At 48.3% G+C, this 18669-nt stretch overlaps 1 protein-coding gene across 1 annotated transcript in view; it reads left to right on the top strand.

Annotated features, from left to right (window-relative positions):
- Positions 1-711: 711 nt before the first annotated feature.
- Positions 712-18669, top strand: part of LOC123117557 (putative ion channel POLLUX-like 2) — a 42577-nt gene continuing 24619 nt past the window's right edge. Inside the window, exons 1-10 of the mRNA XM_044538289.1 lie at positions 712-996; positions 1114-1208; positions 3166-3278; positions 11413-11675; positions 11876-11947; positions 12076-12151; positions 12304-12402; positions 12488-12642; positions 12724-12828; positions 12952-13038. Of these exons, the coding sequence (XP_044394224.1) occupies positions 911-996; positions 1114-1208; positions 3166-3278; positions 11413-11675; positions 11876-11947; positions 12076-12151; positions 12304-12402; positions 12488-12642; positions 12724-12828; positions 12952-13038 (1151 nt within the window). The 5' untranslated portion in view covers positions 712-910. The remainder of the gene's footprint in view (positions 997-1113; positions 1209-3165; positions 3279-11412; positions 11676-11875; positions 11948-12075; positions 12152-12303; positions 12403-12487; positions 12643-12723; positions 12829-12951; positions 13039-18669) is intronic.

Here is an 18669-nt window from a genome sequence, read left to right as displayed (position 1 = left end):
CATGTAGCAAAAATCGATGCCGGATGTAACAAAAATACCGGGGTGCATTTGAGGTGCCGGCTCAAGCAAAAACGCCTCGCCGCCGGCAGCAGCAAAAGAAAAGAAAAGCCTTGCCGTTGCCACTGTTTGACTTGGGGGTTGCAGCTTTTCTACACCACGATTCCAGCACCGCCGCTTGGTGGTTGTAGCTTTTCTGCATCTCCTCACCGGCGGAGTAGAGCACCGTTGCAGCATCTCGTGGCCGCGGTTCCAGCTTTTCCCGCGGCCGGTTTCAACAAATTTCACCACGGTTGAAGCTTTTCAGCAGCTCCCAGTGCCGGGTCGGTCGAGCACCGTTGCAGCATCCCGCGACTGTGGCTCCAGCTTGCTCGCGCCCGGTTCCAGCAATTTCACCACAGAAACACGGCCGTTCCCTCGGGGTCGTAGCAGCACCCCGTCGACTCCGCCACGACAGAGTTCAGGAAGGAGAGGAGGCTTTGCGTCGCAGGGGGTGGCCATAGCAGGAAAGAGGGGTGGGGAGGTGGTTCATCGGTCGTGAAGGTTGGGCGTGAGTACTCAGTAATGGAGAAAAAGAATGGCTAGCGCCTCTCGCGTGAGCATGGGGAACGAAGGAAAGAGAAAGAGGGATTTGAGAGAAGGAAGAGATAAGATTTATGCGGTGGGTGTGAGGCCATGTGTTAGTGGCTGAAAAGACGGTGGTGGAACCAGCGACGCGCGTCGCTAGCGACCGGCCGAGCGTTCCGCCGGCTCACCGATCGTAAACGTTTCTCTTTTCCTTTTGACTCTTTGGAGAAAAGTATCTTCCTTGTAAGCCATCCCGCATCCGGGCAGTGTCAAGTCAACCACTCCACTCTCGCGCGCTCCCCTCTCGCGGCTTCGGTTCTTCCGCCCGCCGCCGATTGCTGCCGAGATGAGGTCGCAGCTTGACGCCGCCGCCACCGCGTCTTCGCCGCCGGCGTCCGCTCTCCGCCCCTGGCCGCCTCGGGCCCTTCTTAGGTGCACCCTGTACTGTTGATTACATTATGTTGCACGCATGCTGCGGCCTTGAACGCGGCGATGATTTGATCTATCGCTGCTCTTATCCACATCCTAATTCCTGCTCGTGCACTCTAGGGTTTGCGTGTTCCCCGGGCGGTTCCGCGTCAGACGCGGTGACGGGATCAGGGTTGTCTGCTCGGCTAGCCATCTTCCCAGCGGCATCAAACAAGGTTCGTGGTACTAAACGCAGCAAACTCTTCCTTCGATACTTAGCCAGTTACTACCTCTGTAAACTAATACTCCCTCCGTTCCCAAATACTTGTCTTTCTAGGCATTTCAAATGGACTCAACATACAGATGTATGTAGACATATTTTAAAATGTAGATTCACTCATTTTGCGCCGTATGTATCACTTGTTGAAATCTCTAAAAAGACAAGTATTTAGGAACGGAGGGAGTACTATAAGTAGTTTTAGATCACTAAAGTAGTAGTGTTCAAAACGTCTTAGAGGGAGTAGTTGTCTACAACTCTAGGCAGAGAGTTGTAATAGCAGTGGCGGGATCCTCCATAAACCAAGAGAAAGCCCTCGGGCTCTCGCGACCGCGTCGCCCGCGGCCGCGCCCCGGCTCCTCCTCCGCCAGCTCCCCTTCATTCCCCCCTCCCTGCCGCCGTCGCCGGCGTTCGCCGCTGGGCCTGGCCCGGGCGACGCTGGTGGCGGCGCCCCCCGGCCAGTCCCCTCTCGGTTGCTCTCCGGCGCGGGGCGGAGGGCGCCGGGGGGTGTTCCCTAGGCGGCGGCGGGGCTTCCTGGCGCGGCGCGGGAGATCGGCTGGACGGCGGCGTCGCCGTTGGCGGCGGGGTGGCGCGGCGGCGCCCGCTCGGCCCAGATCTAGGCCCTTCGGGCCCCATCTGGGTCTGGGCGGGCCGACGGCGGGGCGGGTCGACGGCGTGGCTCCCAGGAGGCGGGGGAGCGGCGATGGGCGTTGGGGTGCTGGCGCTGCCCTGCTGCAGCGTGGCCGGCGGGGCTTGGCGGGCCCGATTCGGGCCTGGCCGGGCCAGGGGTGGCCTGGTATGCCCTGCTGCTACGTCCGAACGGTGACCGCGACGTTGCGGAGGCTCGAGCCTCCTGCACGACGGTGCCGGAGGCTCGAGCCTCCTGCACGACGGCGGAGGAGGTGGTTCCCTCCCACGCGGCTACGCGCTGCTGCTCCCATCGTCCAACGCCTCCTCCTCGTTCTCTTGGCCTCGTGGTGGCGATCTCAGTGAGGCGGCGTGGGTGGCGTTGCGACCGCGGTGGCACATGCTGGTGGACGGCGAGCTGGTTGGTTGGCTTCGATCCGGTTGGGCGGTGGGGTTTGGAGTTGGGAGAAATCCTTGCCGGATCTTCCGGCTCCGGTGTGGTGACGCCTGCGGGTGCCACCATTCCTCCCTGGAGGGTGCCGGTGGTCTTCATTCCCCTCTACCCTCCGTGTGCCGGGGGAAACCCTAGGATACGTCCTGGCAGCAGCGTCGTCGGCGTCGTTTCCTTCCTGGAGGTGCTGCTTGATACACGGAGGATCGGAACCTAGGATCGGGGTGGGTAGATTTCGGAGGGCGCAGCGGTTGTAGGTCATTCGCGTCTGTCGAGCTGCCGGTGTTGGCATTGTTTCTTTTTCTTTTCCTTTGGCTTGTTGTGCTGCTCGCCCCAGCGTCTGCTCTGTAATCGGTGTTGGTGCTTTGGAATACAAAGCGGGGGGAAACCCTTTTCGGTAATAGCAGTGGCGGAGCTTGACAAAGTTGCTTCGGGGGGCCAAATAGAATATACTCCCTCCGTTTTTATTTACTCTGCATATTAGAGTTGATTGAAGTCAAATTTCATAAAGTTTGACCAAATTTATAAAAAATAATATAAACATTTATCATAACAAATCTATATGATGTGAAAGTACATTCAATAATAAATCTAATTTTATTGATTTGCTATTGCTTATGTAATATTTTTTTTATAAACTTGGTCAAAGTTTATAAAGCTTGACTTTTACCAAAGCTAATACGCGGACTAAATAAAAACGGAGGGAGTATGAGTTAGCGGGGGGTTGGGGGTGCCCCCCCATCCGTGTAGTAGTGAAAGTTTGTGACGAATTTGGTTTTTATGATAGATCGTTATCGATTATGTACGTGTTCTCTGTTTAAGCTTTACCTTATCATAGGAGGAGCAAGAGTGTTCAGATCAGCAAAGAGGACATGTGAAAAGGAGACCGAGCCTAATGTGAACACGTCAACCACGTCGGGGGCAGAAAATCACCTATATTTTCCTGTTAAGGTGATTTTTTTTATTGTTTCACTGGCGTACTATTCAGTTGTTTGATCACCTGACCTGATGCATGGGCATATGGGCTTAGTCTGAAAAAATCCATATGCCCATGCATGGGCATATGGGCTTAGTCAAGGGCGGAGCCAGCCCAGCGGGCCGCCCCGGGTCGCCTTTGTGCACTGTAGCAGTGTGCACAGTAACTGCTACAGTCTGCACTGGGTTTGGGCCTCAGGCCCCAGGCCTGGGCCCTGGGGGCCTGGCGCTTGTATCCGCCACTGCCTGTAGTCTTGTTAAGGTTCCAGGGGCATACCATGTTATTTCTATGAGTTCAGTACATAATTTTAACGATAGATGGATCATGGAGGGGACATGTGATTTTTCGCTTATGTGGACAATGTGAGTGCATGGAGCCATTGATTGCTTGTGAGAGCATCTAAATGATTCTATGATTATTTGTGTTATGAAAGCAACTTGTCTCTATTACATAGTCCATGGGGCATATATATATACTAGCAAAAATGCCCGTGTGTTGCAACGGGAGAAAAACAATATCATAGGACATAGTGCAATAAACATGACCCAATAATATGTGCGTGCCCTAATATTTGAACATAGGTACCCATATGTATCGTTCACTTCAAACAAAAAAACACGTGTTATGGCACCGCTAATAGAACGTTATAGCATTCTGAGTAATGTCTCGCTAATAGCACGCTATTGTTGCTTATCGTCCTTGTTTCGCCGACCAGTGGTCATGGTATACACTTGCAAATATAACAAATGTACCTCACTACATCTATGGTGAATCAAGGAACTTCTACAATTGACATGAGCAGATGAACAATATATGCTCACCTCAAGGAACAAAGTCAGGTCCATTTAGATGCTACCTCCAAGTTAATATGCCATAGCGTCACACCTTGTGAAAGGAACATTGCGTTAAACCGTGAGCCACAAACAGTCTAGTTTATTGACATAATTAAAGTAATTAACTATTTTGTTTGTTCCAGAACCTATGCAAGGTAGCCAACCGTTGCAGACCTCTCTTCCCTATAAATAATTCAAAGTAGACAGAATTTTTGGGCAAAAAGTCTAGTTTATTGACATAATTAGAGTAAATTAATTATTTACTTGATCCAGAACCTATGCAAGGTAGCCATCCGTCGCAAACCGTTCCCATAAATAATCCGAAGAAGACAAATTACCAAGTTTTGGGCAAGGAAATTACTGTTGAAACGGTGCCGTTATAAATAATTCTCAAGTGGTTGCTTGTTTATTTTTGATGAAATGCAACAGGCACCGCTTTTCATTCGTTAAGAGGGAAACAGACAGGTTACAGAGTATATAGGCCATTGTAAAGTGACCGAAACAGAAGAGAAAAGGCAAACACTATTAGTTACAAGCTGGAAGGTTCACTGCAGACCATAAGACGACTACCCCATCCATTTCACTCCTTTCATTCCCTGCATGAAGGAAGGCTCAGAGCTCTTCCGAGATTGAGGTGAATCATTAACCCACATTCCACTGCTATCTAAAATAAAGATCAATGGAACCAATGTTTTGTTGGGCTTGGCACTAATTTTAAAAATTATTAACGTGCATGATAATAGCATATTTGGAATCTACACATTTTTCTGATGGATTTTCATATATGACATGTTAGATTTGGAGTTAGGATTTAAAAGGTATGAATATTTTTAAAAGTATTTGATCTTTTAAAAAAAGAAAAAAAAAGGTTTAACGGGGGTTCGAACCCGCGATCTCCAGCGTGGTAGCCAAAGGCCCCAACCACTGGGCTACATGCATGATTGTTTTACTGGATGGGATTCCGGCCTATTGACCTAAGCTTACCGCGGCAAAATAAATATAAGAAACGAAACGTTTTTTTCTACTTACTGGTGGCATGGTGGGTAATTATTCACAACTTCGGGGGTAATTTAGATGACGGACGACCAGAAACACTGTTTGCTTTATTATTAGGTAGAGAGGTAGAGATTACACATGACTTGGGGTACAAGGAAAGAAAACATAGTGTAATAAGGACTCCTAGACCAATACTAATACTTCCTCACACCCCTGGAAAGAGTATGCAATAGCATTGTATTTGAAGAAGTGTAACACTAGAAAAAATGATAATTCAAATCCATGTCTAGAGAGTGCCGTCGTAGCATGAAGAGTCGTCAAAACCTGTCGCGTCAAAACCAAAGGGGGATAACAAAGAGATGGCACATCAAAGAAAGACATTGCATCACTTCAAGATACAATTGAAGTATCACGAGATGATGGGTTATCAACATAAGATGGCACATCAAGGAATAAAGCATTGTGCAAAAAATCATGGCCCATGACAACCGACGGCAAAAGAAGCTCGGCGGCCAAGGCACAATGGGTGTAGATCAACAATGCAAAAAGAGTCCAGCAAATCCTATAGAAAACAACAAGGGCAAGTAGGCCACAAAAGTTGTATTGAAAGGATCAGGACTAGAGAAAGGCCGACGGACAAAAGTTTGGTGGACTCGCATGGCATGAGAAACACAAAATATCAACGGATTTGGTGGACGCAGTGGAAAATATAGCAAACTAGACTAGATGTGATAGCAGCGGAAGTAAATCATGAGGGCGAGGGCCAAAACCAAGTAGATCAACCAACACAGCCTGCGAAAGACGACTGAGGGAATAGTAAGCCTCATGCACTAGCCAACCAACCAAAAGTACGAACTGATGGAAAGGGCTAGGCAATCCACATATACACTTCAACACCCCCTCTCACGTGTGACACAGGAAGTCAACACGTGGATACACTCAGAGGTATGTCTCAAGAGGCTATATGTGGACACAAAGGGGGCAACAACAATTTTTTTATAAATTGCAAAAGCCAGGAGTTGAACTCAAGACCTTAGACTCTGATACCATCTTAAGCTTCATGCACTAGCCAACGCAACCAAAAGTCCGAACTGATGGAAAGGCCTAGGAAATCCACATATACACTTCAATAGCTACAACTTGCGTCTACTAGAGATACGGAAAGAGATCGCATAAGGAAAGAGATCACATATGAGTCATCTAGTCCTATTGTCAAACATAACCCAACCTTGTATTCCCCTTCGTGCCGCCCATGAAGAAGAACCCCAAGGCACTCACCCGGTTGGCAAGTTTTATTTATCAAGTTTTATTTATCAGCTATCAAGATTAAGGGTGGGTAAGTTTTAGCAATTATTAGCTGAAGTTGTGCTATGGTCAAGTATGTAATGTCCAAGTCATCCATAACTGCAGACACGACTATTCAAATAAATTTAACCCTGCAGGGTATACCGCTGTTAAACCGTAACGTGACTACCACTCTTAAAGTCGTGTGCCAAAACACATATTCCGCGAAAATCACACCTCAATTGTATGCTGGCAGATCAATAGCCCTTAAACACTTCCTTGACGTTGCAAACAAGTCCAAGGAACCACCTAACTAAGTTTAACCTAAATCGACAGTTCGGCCCTAGCTCCGAGTCGGACTCAACCATTGTGTACATGGTGAGGTCGGCTAGAGCCCCACAAAGGTGACCGCTCACCGATGCGGCTGTTTTACATGTATACGTTGGCATACCATCCATCCATCATAATCATCATCGTAACAATAATATAAACATGCAACATGCGTATGCCAAATGGAAAGCCTGAATTTCTGGTCCTTGGACAAGTTTGTGGTCTCGGATAGTAGGTCGTGAGAGGGGCCCATATTCCCCCCTCCCAACGAAAGTCTAGCATGCTCATCTTGGATCAAGATAATGGGAACTAAATTTCTAGGTCGGCTCGAGTGGAACAAAGCACCGAGACATAAAGCCTGGCCTCCCACCGTTACCTCCCTAACTTACCATCAAATTCCACAACATTGCATAATTAAACTTTATAACAATAAATGATTGTATTAGAGCCAAGTTAATACTACCCACCAACAACGTAAGATAAGAGCTACAATATGACTCGGGCAAAACCCTAAGCATGACCACGACAAGCGCGGCTAAACACTGGAAAGCTTGCCTGGAATCCATACTTGGTACATTTGCAGACCTTTCTCGTATCCAATGTCATCTCCGGATCCTATCCGCGAAGAAGCAAAACAATGGAAAGCAATCAATGGATGCATCTTATAACTACGACAAAGATACAACATGCTCATGGAATGCAATTCATGACATGACATGGATGATAAGCAACATTACCCTAATGCAACATGAATCAAGGTTCAATGGAATTAACATGTAATGGATAACACATGTTCAATTAATGCAACAATTAAGGATGATGGTTGAATGCTGATTATACTTAGCATTACATTTGTGGTGAACATGGGTGTACATGGCATAAGATGGAGATGGATTGCAATAAATCTATCTACACATATTACATGGAGTGGAAATTTTTTATATAAAGCATTTCCAATTACCTCATATAAAGAAAGGCTAATTATGGATTAAGCCTAACTCCAATAGTTGATGCAACATGCATGAAAATGACATATTACTGATCTTTTCACCATGCTGATCAAAATGGCATATTGAATCATGTTAAGCTAAGATAGATGATTTAGTTATTAATTAGGCATTTAAAATAATGCATTAATGCTAATTAAATGGATGCAACAATTTAAAGTGCTCTAACATGGATGCAACAATTTAAAATGCCCTAACATGGATGCAAATGACAATTCATGATCTATACATTTTTCTTATCAAGATTCATATATAATATGTTTAATTTGGAGCTATGGATTAAAAGATATGAATTATAGAAGTTTAGGTCATTTCTAGAATTTATAATTCAAAAGAATTCAAGGTATAACACCTAGAAACTAAATGCACTGGAGCCTAGCTAGCCACAACAACTGACTAGTGGGACCAAGGGGAGGTTGACGAGGCGTTGACACAGTAGCGTGGGTGTGGGGGTTTCCTCACCGGGGCTAGACCTAGCCACGGTGGCTGATTGGTGGGAGGAAGGGGCCCACGGTCGGAGGTGTGGGTGCACGGTGGCTAGCTGGGGACGCTGACGGGTGGGACCGGGGGTCCATATGGTAGGTTCTGGCTATGTGGCAGGTGCTACCGAGGCTATAACTAGCTGCATTTGCTGACGGGTGGGGCCTAACTGCCACATGTGCGTGGTCAGCGTTGGACCCTGGACCCTCACGGTCGGATGCGCAGCGAATGGACCGGATCGGCTGGAGGTGTGTGTGTGTGCAGAGCGAACGAGCGAGAGAGAGAGAGAGCTGACCGGTGCAAGGACAGGGCCTATGAGTCGGTGACTTAGGTTGCGGTGGCGCGTCGGATTTGAACGACGGTGACCTACAGAGTGGCGGATGGACGTGGCCAGCGATTTCGATGCGCGCGATCGAACAAGCGAAGCGAGCCGCGTCTACCGGTGCAACACATGCAATCGGACGACGATGGGAACGTCGTCGGCAGCGAGGTGCAGCGGCAGGTGCCCTCGGGTGTGTGTGATGCGTGGTGCGGGAGCTTGCTAACTAGTGAGTGGATGTCTGGGAGTGGGCTACAATTGATTGCGAGGCGGATGGCGCAACCGACAAGAGCAGATGGTCACCAGAACGACGCCGGCGACCATGCAGTGCGGCCGCCGACGGCGGTGCTCGTGGAAGTGGTGCAGGTGGATGAAACCGGGAAGGGGAAGTGAGAGGAAAGATGTGGCAGCTCACCGCGGGGATGTTGGCGTAGTCGAATGGGGCGGAGGACGCCCGGTGGTGGCGAAATTGGCGGCAAGTCAGCGTTACCCGAAGGGGAAGAAGAGGACGAAGCGCTCGTCCTCTTGCGTCCGGGCTTGATCTGGTTGGTGAAGAGGAAGAAGGGGTTGTGGCGTATCCCCTGGACATGGCCGCGAGGACGGAGTAGGACGGTGGCCACTCCGGCGACGAGCTCGTGTTGTTGGCTATGCTCGGTTGGCTTGGGGAAGAAGGAAATAATAGGGGAGGGGCTCACCGGCACCGCGGAAGAGAGGGGAGAGGCTAAGGTTAGGGTTGGAGGGGAAAGGTTTTTTATGGTGGACGATGATAAGAGAGCTCTTGCCAGCAAAATCACTACTTGTGATGCAAAGGCCTCTCTCCCAGATTCAGAAAAAGGAAGGAAGAGGGCCTCTTGACCGGAGTGATTCCCCGAAAAGAGATCGTTCCCAGCATCCTCGAGTTCGTAGTCAAACTCACCTTCATCCACCTTTCATGGACTGGCGCGGGCGAGCGCCGATGTCTAGAGCAGGAGATGGAAGATTGGGTTGAGGAGGCTGTCAACAAGTCATCAAAGGCGATAGATCAGTTATATTCGGATTTGTTGGCAACTCAGCCTCTTTGACAATGAGCTTTTGTTTCAGTGTATAGCCGAGGTTAAGTGTTCTGGGGCCATGCTGTTTTCCCCCTATTATATGATTCTCAATTACCTTTTGCCTGGTTTTTATATGAGGTGCAGGCCACCGGCGCTCGTGGCCGAAGTCGGAGCGGAAGGGGATGTCTCTCCCGGGAGGAAGACGACAAGCACAAGGCAGGTGGTCTAGGCTGGGCTTTAGCGGGTTAGGTGGGGAGGTGGGCTTCCTGGCGGTTGGAAGAGAGGCCGAAGGGAGAGAGAAGAGATGGGCTGGGTGGGTCACTGGGCTGTGTTGTGCTGCTGCCTCTCCCAATTCTCTTCTCTTTTCTTTTCCCATAAAATAGAAAAAGCAGAGTATAGGAATTAATTGAGGCCCCAAAACAATTTAGAAAATTCTGAAACTTGTTGTGGACCTTGCTGGAATATTTCCAAGTCACCATAAACATTTCAGTAATTTTTGACAAGGAAAATATATGCATTATTTAATAACACATAAATGGGTTTTGAATTGGGGGTAGGTGATGGAAGAGGGATCAAATAGTGAGATAAATTGGGGAGCCTCTAGATGTGACATAAAGGCTATGTGCAAAGTATGAGAGTCTATCTCACACCAAAAGATCGAAAGGGAGAAGGGTCAAGTTAATTATTAATAAATAAAATATCAATGTAAATTATTGAAGATATTTATTATAGCTTCCTAATACCATTGGAAGAATATTGATAGTGTTTTCAAGAGAATTCACCATGTGAAATCCCTCAGTTTATAAATAGATAAAAGATCTATGCAATTTATTTAATTGGATTTAATTAGGGTTGGCAATTTTAATAATGTTGAGGTTTTAATCAACCTCATTTCAAATTAAAGCATGCTGACATGATGCAAAAATAAAAAAAATCAATTCCTATTTAGGGTACTATCCCGGGATGTTGCACGTAGGGCGAGAGGATTGAGGGAATCTGTGTGGAGGCAGTAAGAAGTGGAAGTAAAAGGGAGGAAAAAGACGAGGTATGGCTCGTGCACTGGCGAGCAGCCTTACTAGCGGGCCCACCAGACAGCTAGGGAAAGAGGCAAGAGAAAGGCCACCTGGGCCGAATTTGGCCCAGTTAGGGTTTGGCTGACTATTTCTCTTTTTATTATTCTTCTTGTCATTATCCCCTCCAATTGCACAAAAGGTCTAGTATAGCACTTTACACTACTATGAAAATTTTCCAGGATTTTCAAATGGGTATTTGACTGCCATATTGATTCAAACCCAATTTTGCCCCAATTTGGGTTTGAACTGCAAGTAGGTGAAATATGGCTCCACAAGTCATGAATATTTTACTGGAGGTTATGGGCATCTTATTATCCCTAGATATTATTTTTCATGAATTTTTATCAAGGGAATCATCACCGGACAATTAGATTACAGTTCTTCCAATTTTTTGAATTTGAACAAAAGCACTTGATTGAAATACCAAAACTAATCCAGAAGTTTGGGGGTTAAAAGCAGGGGTTGGTTATGACAACTGTGAGCTAGCAAAACTACTAGCTCAGAGGTTTGATGACTACTCATGCACAACATTCACTTGGGGCAGATTTGAGACTAATGCAAAGTTTTTTAGGGTTTTGGCTTTGAAATTATATGATGAGATCATGCCATGAAATGCATTATGTTACATGATGCTTCCAAACTCTATTACAACTCCTGATAAGCAGGTTTTCACAATGGGTCATTACACTTTGCAACAAATATACTATCAATGTACCTTCTGTTTCCTGAATATCCCATGCCTGTTCAACTTTGCAGGGAAACAACATGGTGAATATAGTAAGCATCACATTCTGCCTTCTACACAGAGTTGTTATAGGCCAGATGCAGTTTATGATGAAATCATTCCCCAGGATATCACAAAATATTACAAGTTTGCCATTTGCTTGCATATCTGATCCTATTAGAACACCTGTGCCTCTTAAGCTAGATGTGACTCTTCCACCACCGCCTGATGTCAGATGGAGTATTTCACGCTTGTACTATCTATTCAATACACAGCTTGACCGAAACATTGCCTTGTAAGTGAATATATCTAGTTTTTACTAGCTAGACATGTATATTTGGTAATGTGCAATGCCTCTTTGATCGTACTACTACACTTGCCAGGCTGCCACCTTTCTGCGCATTCCAAAAGTTCATCCTAAGTTACGCATAATAACTGAAGTTTCTTGCTCATGGTGAATTAACCTGGTACTTTGTCTTCACTATATCTTCAAAGGTCTATTATCACTTTGCTCGTCACGTGCTTTTCTATTGTGTTCGTTGGAGGATTGCTATTTCATAAGTTCAGGTCTGTAACTTTCTTATTTGTAAGGGCTTGAATTTTCTGATTTATTCTTCTCTATTTGTCAGAGAGGATATCCTACATCTTCACTAGTCAGTACTAACATAAATGAAATATACTGGTTTCTATTTTAGGAAGAAAGAACAGCCTCTGGAGGACTGCTTATGGGAAGCTTGGGCATGTCTATGTTCATCATCTACTCATCTGAAAGTAAGTGCTAGTTGCTTTCTGGGTTCAGAACAATATGTGCACTTAGTTATTCAATACTATCTTTTCTTAGGTAATATCTTTGACAAACCATTCTGTAGATATTTCCCTTTGAGAGGACTCTTTTTGATACATTCTTTTGCTTGTTTTCACAGCAAAGGACACGTATTGAGCGTCTTATTGGGTTCTTTCTTGCTATCTGGGGTATATTGTTCTATTCTCGTTTGTTAAGCGCGATGACAGAACAATTTAGAGTGAGTTTTTTTTTCAGTATTCTACAAACCTGAGGTGAAAATTCTTTACATAGAGCAAGTCTTTATCTGTCACCTGGTTTTACAGACCCAAATGCATAAGGTAAGAGAAGGAGCCCAGTTGCAGGTCCTTGAGGAGGATCATATCGTTATCTGTGGAGTCAATAGTCATCTGACGTCCATATTGAATCAGTTGAATAAGTTTCAGGAATCAGCAATTCGCCTAGGTACTGCTACAGCAAGGTAACTGAAGGATAACATAGCATTTTGGCAATATGTATTTACACAATTTTATACAGCTTACTTTCTTTGAACAATGTGAAGGAAGCAGAGAATTCTCCTTCTCTCGGAACTTCCCAGAAAGCATATTGAGAAGCTTGGAGATACCATATCTAAAGATTTAAATCATGTTGATGTATTCACCAAGAGGTAAAACGTTATGCAATTCTTCTTGTGATGCTTTCTGAATGCATGCAGCTTGTTTTCAGTTTTTTACCCTTGGAACAGATGTTCCAGTTGATATGTGAAAACTGACTTCACTTAAACTTTCAGTTGTAGCCTTAGCTTGACAAAATCATTCGAGAGAGCAGCAGCAAACAAAGCAAAGTCTATAATCATCTTACCATCAAAAAATGAACGGTATGTATACAACCATATAGGCATATGCCTTCCTTTATGTTTGCTGCACTGGAAATAATTTGGGAGAAGGGAGGGTTGTTGTATTTTTATGTACTAGTGCATGCTATTTTTGTGGGCCATCAAACTCCTGTGTACATGTGAATCCATTGTTCTAGTGTTGGATAGGACAATTGAAACTTTTTATTTCAATGGTTTGAGATAATAACTTGAAAAGAAGCCGTGGCTATTATCAGAAAACATGCCAAGACGAACTCTTTAAAGAAAATTCATGTATTTTCCTATTGAACATCGATGCCATACATTTTGATATATTATTTCTGAGTACCAACACTTATTTGAAAACACATATGTGCCTGATTTGGTATTGTCTGAGGATCAAATGTAGGCATTCGCCCCTACACGTCTGGCCATGACGCCCTGCCAGGTTGAGAAGAGAGGGAGGCACTATAATTTATGATTAGTGTTTGCCTAATTCTCGATGTTCAAGATGGTTGTCCTTTTATAGTATCAGCTAGTATCTAACCAATCAAATCTTATTCCTAAAATACACTCCCTCCATTCCAAAATAATTAAAGTATTGGGTGTGTTCTAAGTCAAACTTGTCTAAGCTTGACCAACTTTATAGAAAAATGTGTGAAGATCTAAAATAGCAATGTGAGCGATACAAGAGAGCGCCCCCCCCCCCCCCCCCCGGCCCTCTAAAGATGTGCCTGGCATAGCACGAGAAGACACAAGGAATGGTGCTTGGGATTCCTCGAGCATGAAAGCTTCAATCTCGGCCAACAACTATTCATGGAGCTCGACGAGGTGATCAGGGTCCATCCCCGAACACAAGTACTCCCCGAGCACCAACTGCGCTTCAGTGGGCCATCCAGGAGGCCCATCACTGGCGAGGCAGTAAAAACAGGTTTGAGAGGCTCACGGAGTTTTTCTTGGGTCGACCAACGTAATTAATGTAGGCCTGCATGCCTATGGTGGTCTACATTTTGTAGATACTCATCATGAGTCTACAACATGACGATTCGTCTTGTCCCAAGACAATAATGCCTGGTGCCCATTAGGGATGTGACAAGCGCCCTATCTTTTTGACTTTTAACTCCACTGCGGGCGATGTATCTACAACAACCTTGTGCCATTTACAAACCCAGTGAGCTGTCAATGGCAGGGGAAGATGGAGGCCTATATAACATATAAGGATTAGTTCTCTCTGCGAGCTCAATAGAAGACTAGAGCTAGGAGAAGAACAATAGAGCTATCCCGGGCAATAGATTGCCCTGAGCAGTAGCTTGTAGCCACTCATATAAGCTGATCAAGAAATAGAGTAGGACATAGGGTATTACACCTCGCGGTGGCTTGAACCTGGGTAAAAAACCCGTGTCTCTGACGTGAAGTTTGCTGAAGTGTTTTAGCCTCTGGCCGAACAACTAAAGGGGGTTAGCCTTAATCCCTAATCTTGACGATCACATGTCGGCGTCTGTCGCGCCAGGTAGGGGGCTAAGGCTTTAGTTTTCTTCACCTCCTCATCAGCCATGTCCAAACGCGGAGCACAGTCAAAACAAGGGCCTCTTTGCCGGCACGCTCAAGGCCCCCCGTGTGGAGGAAGGTGACTGTGCTATGGATGAATCCGCACCAAGGGAGGCGGCGATGTCCAGGGAGCATGACGCGGCCGGCTCTCAGCAATCACCGCCTCCGACGCTTTCAAACCCTCACAGCGTGGGAGAACATCATGGCACGACCCATGAGTCCAAGTCAAAGGGCGTCGCGTCAGCCGCAGGCCAAGGGTCCACCCACGCTCGTCGATCGGCCTGTCGTCGGTTGGATTTCGAGGAGCCGAGCCTAAAGACTCCGCCCCACACCACACACACCCTACTTCAGTTCGCTCCCGTGCAAACGGACGAAGAATCTCTCATGAGCCTTTGGCTTCGGGAGGTTGTCGGTTTCATGGATGTTTCCCACCATTGCCGGATAGCCACAAGCGTCCGGCTTCGTCGAAATCTGCCCACTCGCTTAGGCCCCATGATAGGCTTGCCATTGTCGTGGCCGCCGAGCCTTCCACGTGGCGAGGCGAGGGTTCACCATTCAAGATTACGCCTCGTCACCTCTGCTCCAGTTGACGCCAATGATCTCCAAAAAGTCTGCAAGAGAAAGGACGAGGACGCACGCATCACGCTCGACCGACGGTGGAAGAGCCGGCGTGATCTTGAGGCTGGCGAGGACCGGGCTTCATCGAGATCGATAGTGGATCATTTGCACGTATCACTGGCCATCGACATCGACTTCTTGCCCTACGTAGCAGGTTGTCATGCCTTCACCTCCGAGCTCCGGCGGTCATCTGGCTGGAGAAGTTCCGACCCGACCTGCCACAGAAGTACGACGATTCTTTCCATCCAACGGAGTTCCTCCATGTCTATACCATCGTTGTCCAAGCAGCCGGTGGTGACGAGATGGTTATGGCCACCCCATGGGCCTGGAAGGGTCCACTCGATCCTTGTTCATGAACTTGCCCCAAGGCTCGATCACCTCGTGGGAAGAGCTTTGTCATCAGTTCATGGCCAACTTCCAGGGCACGTTTGTACGCCCTGACACGGAGATCGACCTCCAAGCTATTAAGCAGAAGAGCAAGTCGCTGAGGCAGCACATTCAATGCTTCAGCCAGGTTTGCAATGTTGAATTGTATATGTGGATTGCCTAGCCCTTTCCATCAGTTCGGACTTCTGGTTGCGTTGGCTAGTGCATGAAGCTTAACATGGTATCAGGGCCTAAGGTCTTGAGTTCAAGTCCCGACTTTCGCAATTTATCAAAAAATTATTGTTGCGCCCTTTGTGTCCACGTATAGGCCTCTTTGAGCCATACCTCTGAGTCTATCCACGTGTTGACTTGCCGTGTCACACGTGAGAGGGGGTGTTGAAGTGTATATGTGGATTGCCTAGCCCTTTCCATCAATTCGGATTTTTGGTTGCGTTGGCTAGTGCATGAAGCTTAACACACAACACTATCTCGAAGGTCTCTCCACATGCCGTCATCTTAGCCTTTCGCCATAGGGAGCATGATGAGAAGATGTTCCAGAAGTACGGCACCCACAAAATTCAAACTGTGGCCGAACTTTTCGCTCTAGCGGACAAGTGCACCAAGGCCGCCGAGGGCCAGGCTTTCCACCGCACGTGCTTCGATCAGCCAAAAGATGGAGGTGCCGATCATTCCGGCTCTTCTGAGAAGGCCAAGAAGCGCAAGCCCGATCTTGTCCTAGCAGCAGAGCCCCAAGTACGCAAGTCGCCACGGGTTGAACCCGGGGCCGACCAAGGGAAGGCCGGTGATCAAGGTCCATCCCCGAATGCCAGTACTTCCCGAGCACCAACCATGCTTCGGTGGGCTATCCAGGAGGTCCACCAGTAGCAAGGTACTAAAAACAGGTTTGAGAGGTTCACTTAAGAGTTTTTCTTGGGTCGACCGATCGTAGGCCTGCATGCCTACGACGGTCTACACTTCGTAGATACTCATCATGAGTCTACAGTACGACGGCTCGTCTCGTCCCAAGATGATACCTCCTGATGTTCATCAAATACGTGACATGCGCACTACTTTTTTGACTTCGACGCCACCGCAGCGATGTATCTACAACAACGTTGTGCTACTGCCCCAGGGACCCCAGTGAGCTATCAACGGCAGGATGGACATTTTGCTCAAGGAACCGCCTCGGCCTATCGTCCACTACGTTGCAACTGTCCGCCGAGCCCATGTGGGACATGTAGTTTTATACCCTCAAACGGTTCAACATATAAGGATGTCTGTAGAGGCTTTTGTGGTACCCCCCAGGCCTATATAAGGGGAGGACCGAGGCCATAGTGGAGGAGGACTTTTGATGACATTAGCTCTCGCTACGAGCTCAATAGAAGACTAGAGCTTGGAGAAGAACAATAGAGCTATCCCGAGCAGTAGCTTGTAATCACTCACATAAGCAAATCAAGAACTAGAGCAGGACATAGGGTATTACACCCCACGGTGACTTGAATATGGGTAAAAAACCCGTGTCTCTGACGTGAAGTTTGCTTAAGTGTTTTAGTTCCTGTCCGAACTCCAAACGACTAAAAGGGGGTTAGCCTAATCCTTGATCTCGGCGATCACATGTCGACATCTGGCACGCGAAGTTGGGGGCTAAGGCTTCAGTTTTCTTTAGCACTTCATTAACCATGCCCAAGCATGGAACACAGTCGAAAACACGGGCCTCTTCGTTGGCACGCTCAAGCCCTCCCGCGTGGAGGAAGGTGACCGCGCCACAGATGAATCCTCGCCAAGGGAGGTGGCAGTGTCCGGGGAGCATGCCACGGCCGACTCTCAGCAATCATCACCTATGGCGCTTTCGAACCCTCACAGCGTGGGAGAACATCGTGGCACGACCCGTGAGTTCCATTCAAAGGGCGCCACCTCAGCCGGTGGCCAAGGGCCCGCCCACGCTTGTCGACCGGCCTGCCGTCTGCTGTGTTAGAAGGGAGAGAGGGATTTGGTGGAATTGTTTGATGTATTGCTTGAGCCTCGTGGGCATATATATAGGAGTACAAAGATCAACTTGGAGTACAAGACAAGGCAGGACCAAATCCTAGTCTATCCTATACTTCCTAATAATCCCTACACCCCCCCGCAGTCACAATGGTAGCGATGCAGACGGTGAGACTGAAGAAGAATCCGAAGACAAGCCGACGGACCCCCCCCCCCCAGTCGTACCGGTCGATGCATCATGGAGTCGTGGCTGGAGTGGAAACCGACGAGGTTGCTCAAGCAGGCGGTAGCCCTTTGTGCCGTTTGTCGATGTAGCCGAGAGCGTGGGTGGTGGAGCCGTGGTCGAGGTAGCCGTGCGAAGAATGCCGTGGTCGATGTCGAGTCAGGGTGGCCAGTGTTGAGGAAGTCGCCGTGGAGCCGCGGGCGCAAGGGGGCGCCGAGTTAGTCATGAGCGCAGTAGTGTCGAAGTAGTGGTGTGCCAGGAAGTAGATGATGTTGACGACGCGTCGCGCCGGGGTTGCCAACCCCGGGGACACATCGTAGACGAAGGCATGCGTCGGTGTTGCCAGCACCGGGCATGCGTAGACAGACGAAGACGAAGTTGACGAAGTGCCGCACCAGGCTTGCCAGGCCCGGGGACACGTCGTGGACGAAGGCACGTGGCGGTGTTGCTAGCACTGGGCATGCGTAGCTTGGGACCTGCACGAGCTGTATGCCAGGTTGCGGTGCCAATCGGCCCGGGGCCAATGTTGCCCGCGGTTGTCGGAGTAGATGAAGCGGTCGGGGTAGATGACGGCGACGCTGGCGACGGGCTGGTGCTGGACGAAGACGAAGGGGGTGGACGGGCGGCGGCGGCAGCTACGGAGGTAGCGGCGGCGGCGGCCAAAGAAGAGCGGCGGCGGCGGCCTGACGGCGGCGGCGGCGGCGGCTAGGTTAGGAGTGCGGCGGCGGTGCTCGAAGTAGGCGAAGAACCTGACAGCGTGACGAAGACTGTTGCGGACGGTGGCGTTCCCACGCCAAGGAAGACGGCGCGGCGCATACCATGGGAGGTCGACGCGCGATGACGGCGGAGTGGACCGCGGGCCGCGGCGCTACGGCCCGAAGGGGCGACGCAGTGGCTGCGGGCAGGTCGGGGCG

Source organism: Triticum aestivum, chromosome 1B (genome assembly GCF_018294505.1).
Source record: "Triticum aestivum cultivar Chinese Spring chromosome 1B, IWGSC CS RefSeq v2.1, whole genome shotgun sequence".
Taxonomy (NCBI): Eukaryota; Viridiplantae; Streptophyta; class Magnoliopsida; order Poales; family Poaceae; genus Triticum; species Triticum aestivum.
The sequence above is the reverse complement of the archived record's forward strand: the minus strand, read 5'-3'. Positions and strand labels throughout refer to the sequence as shown.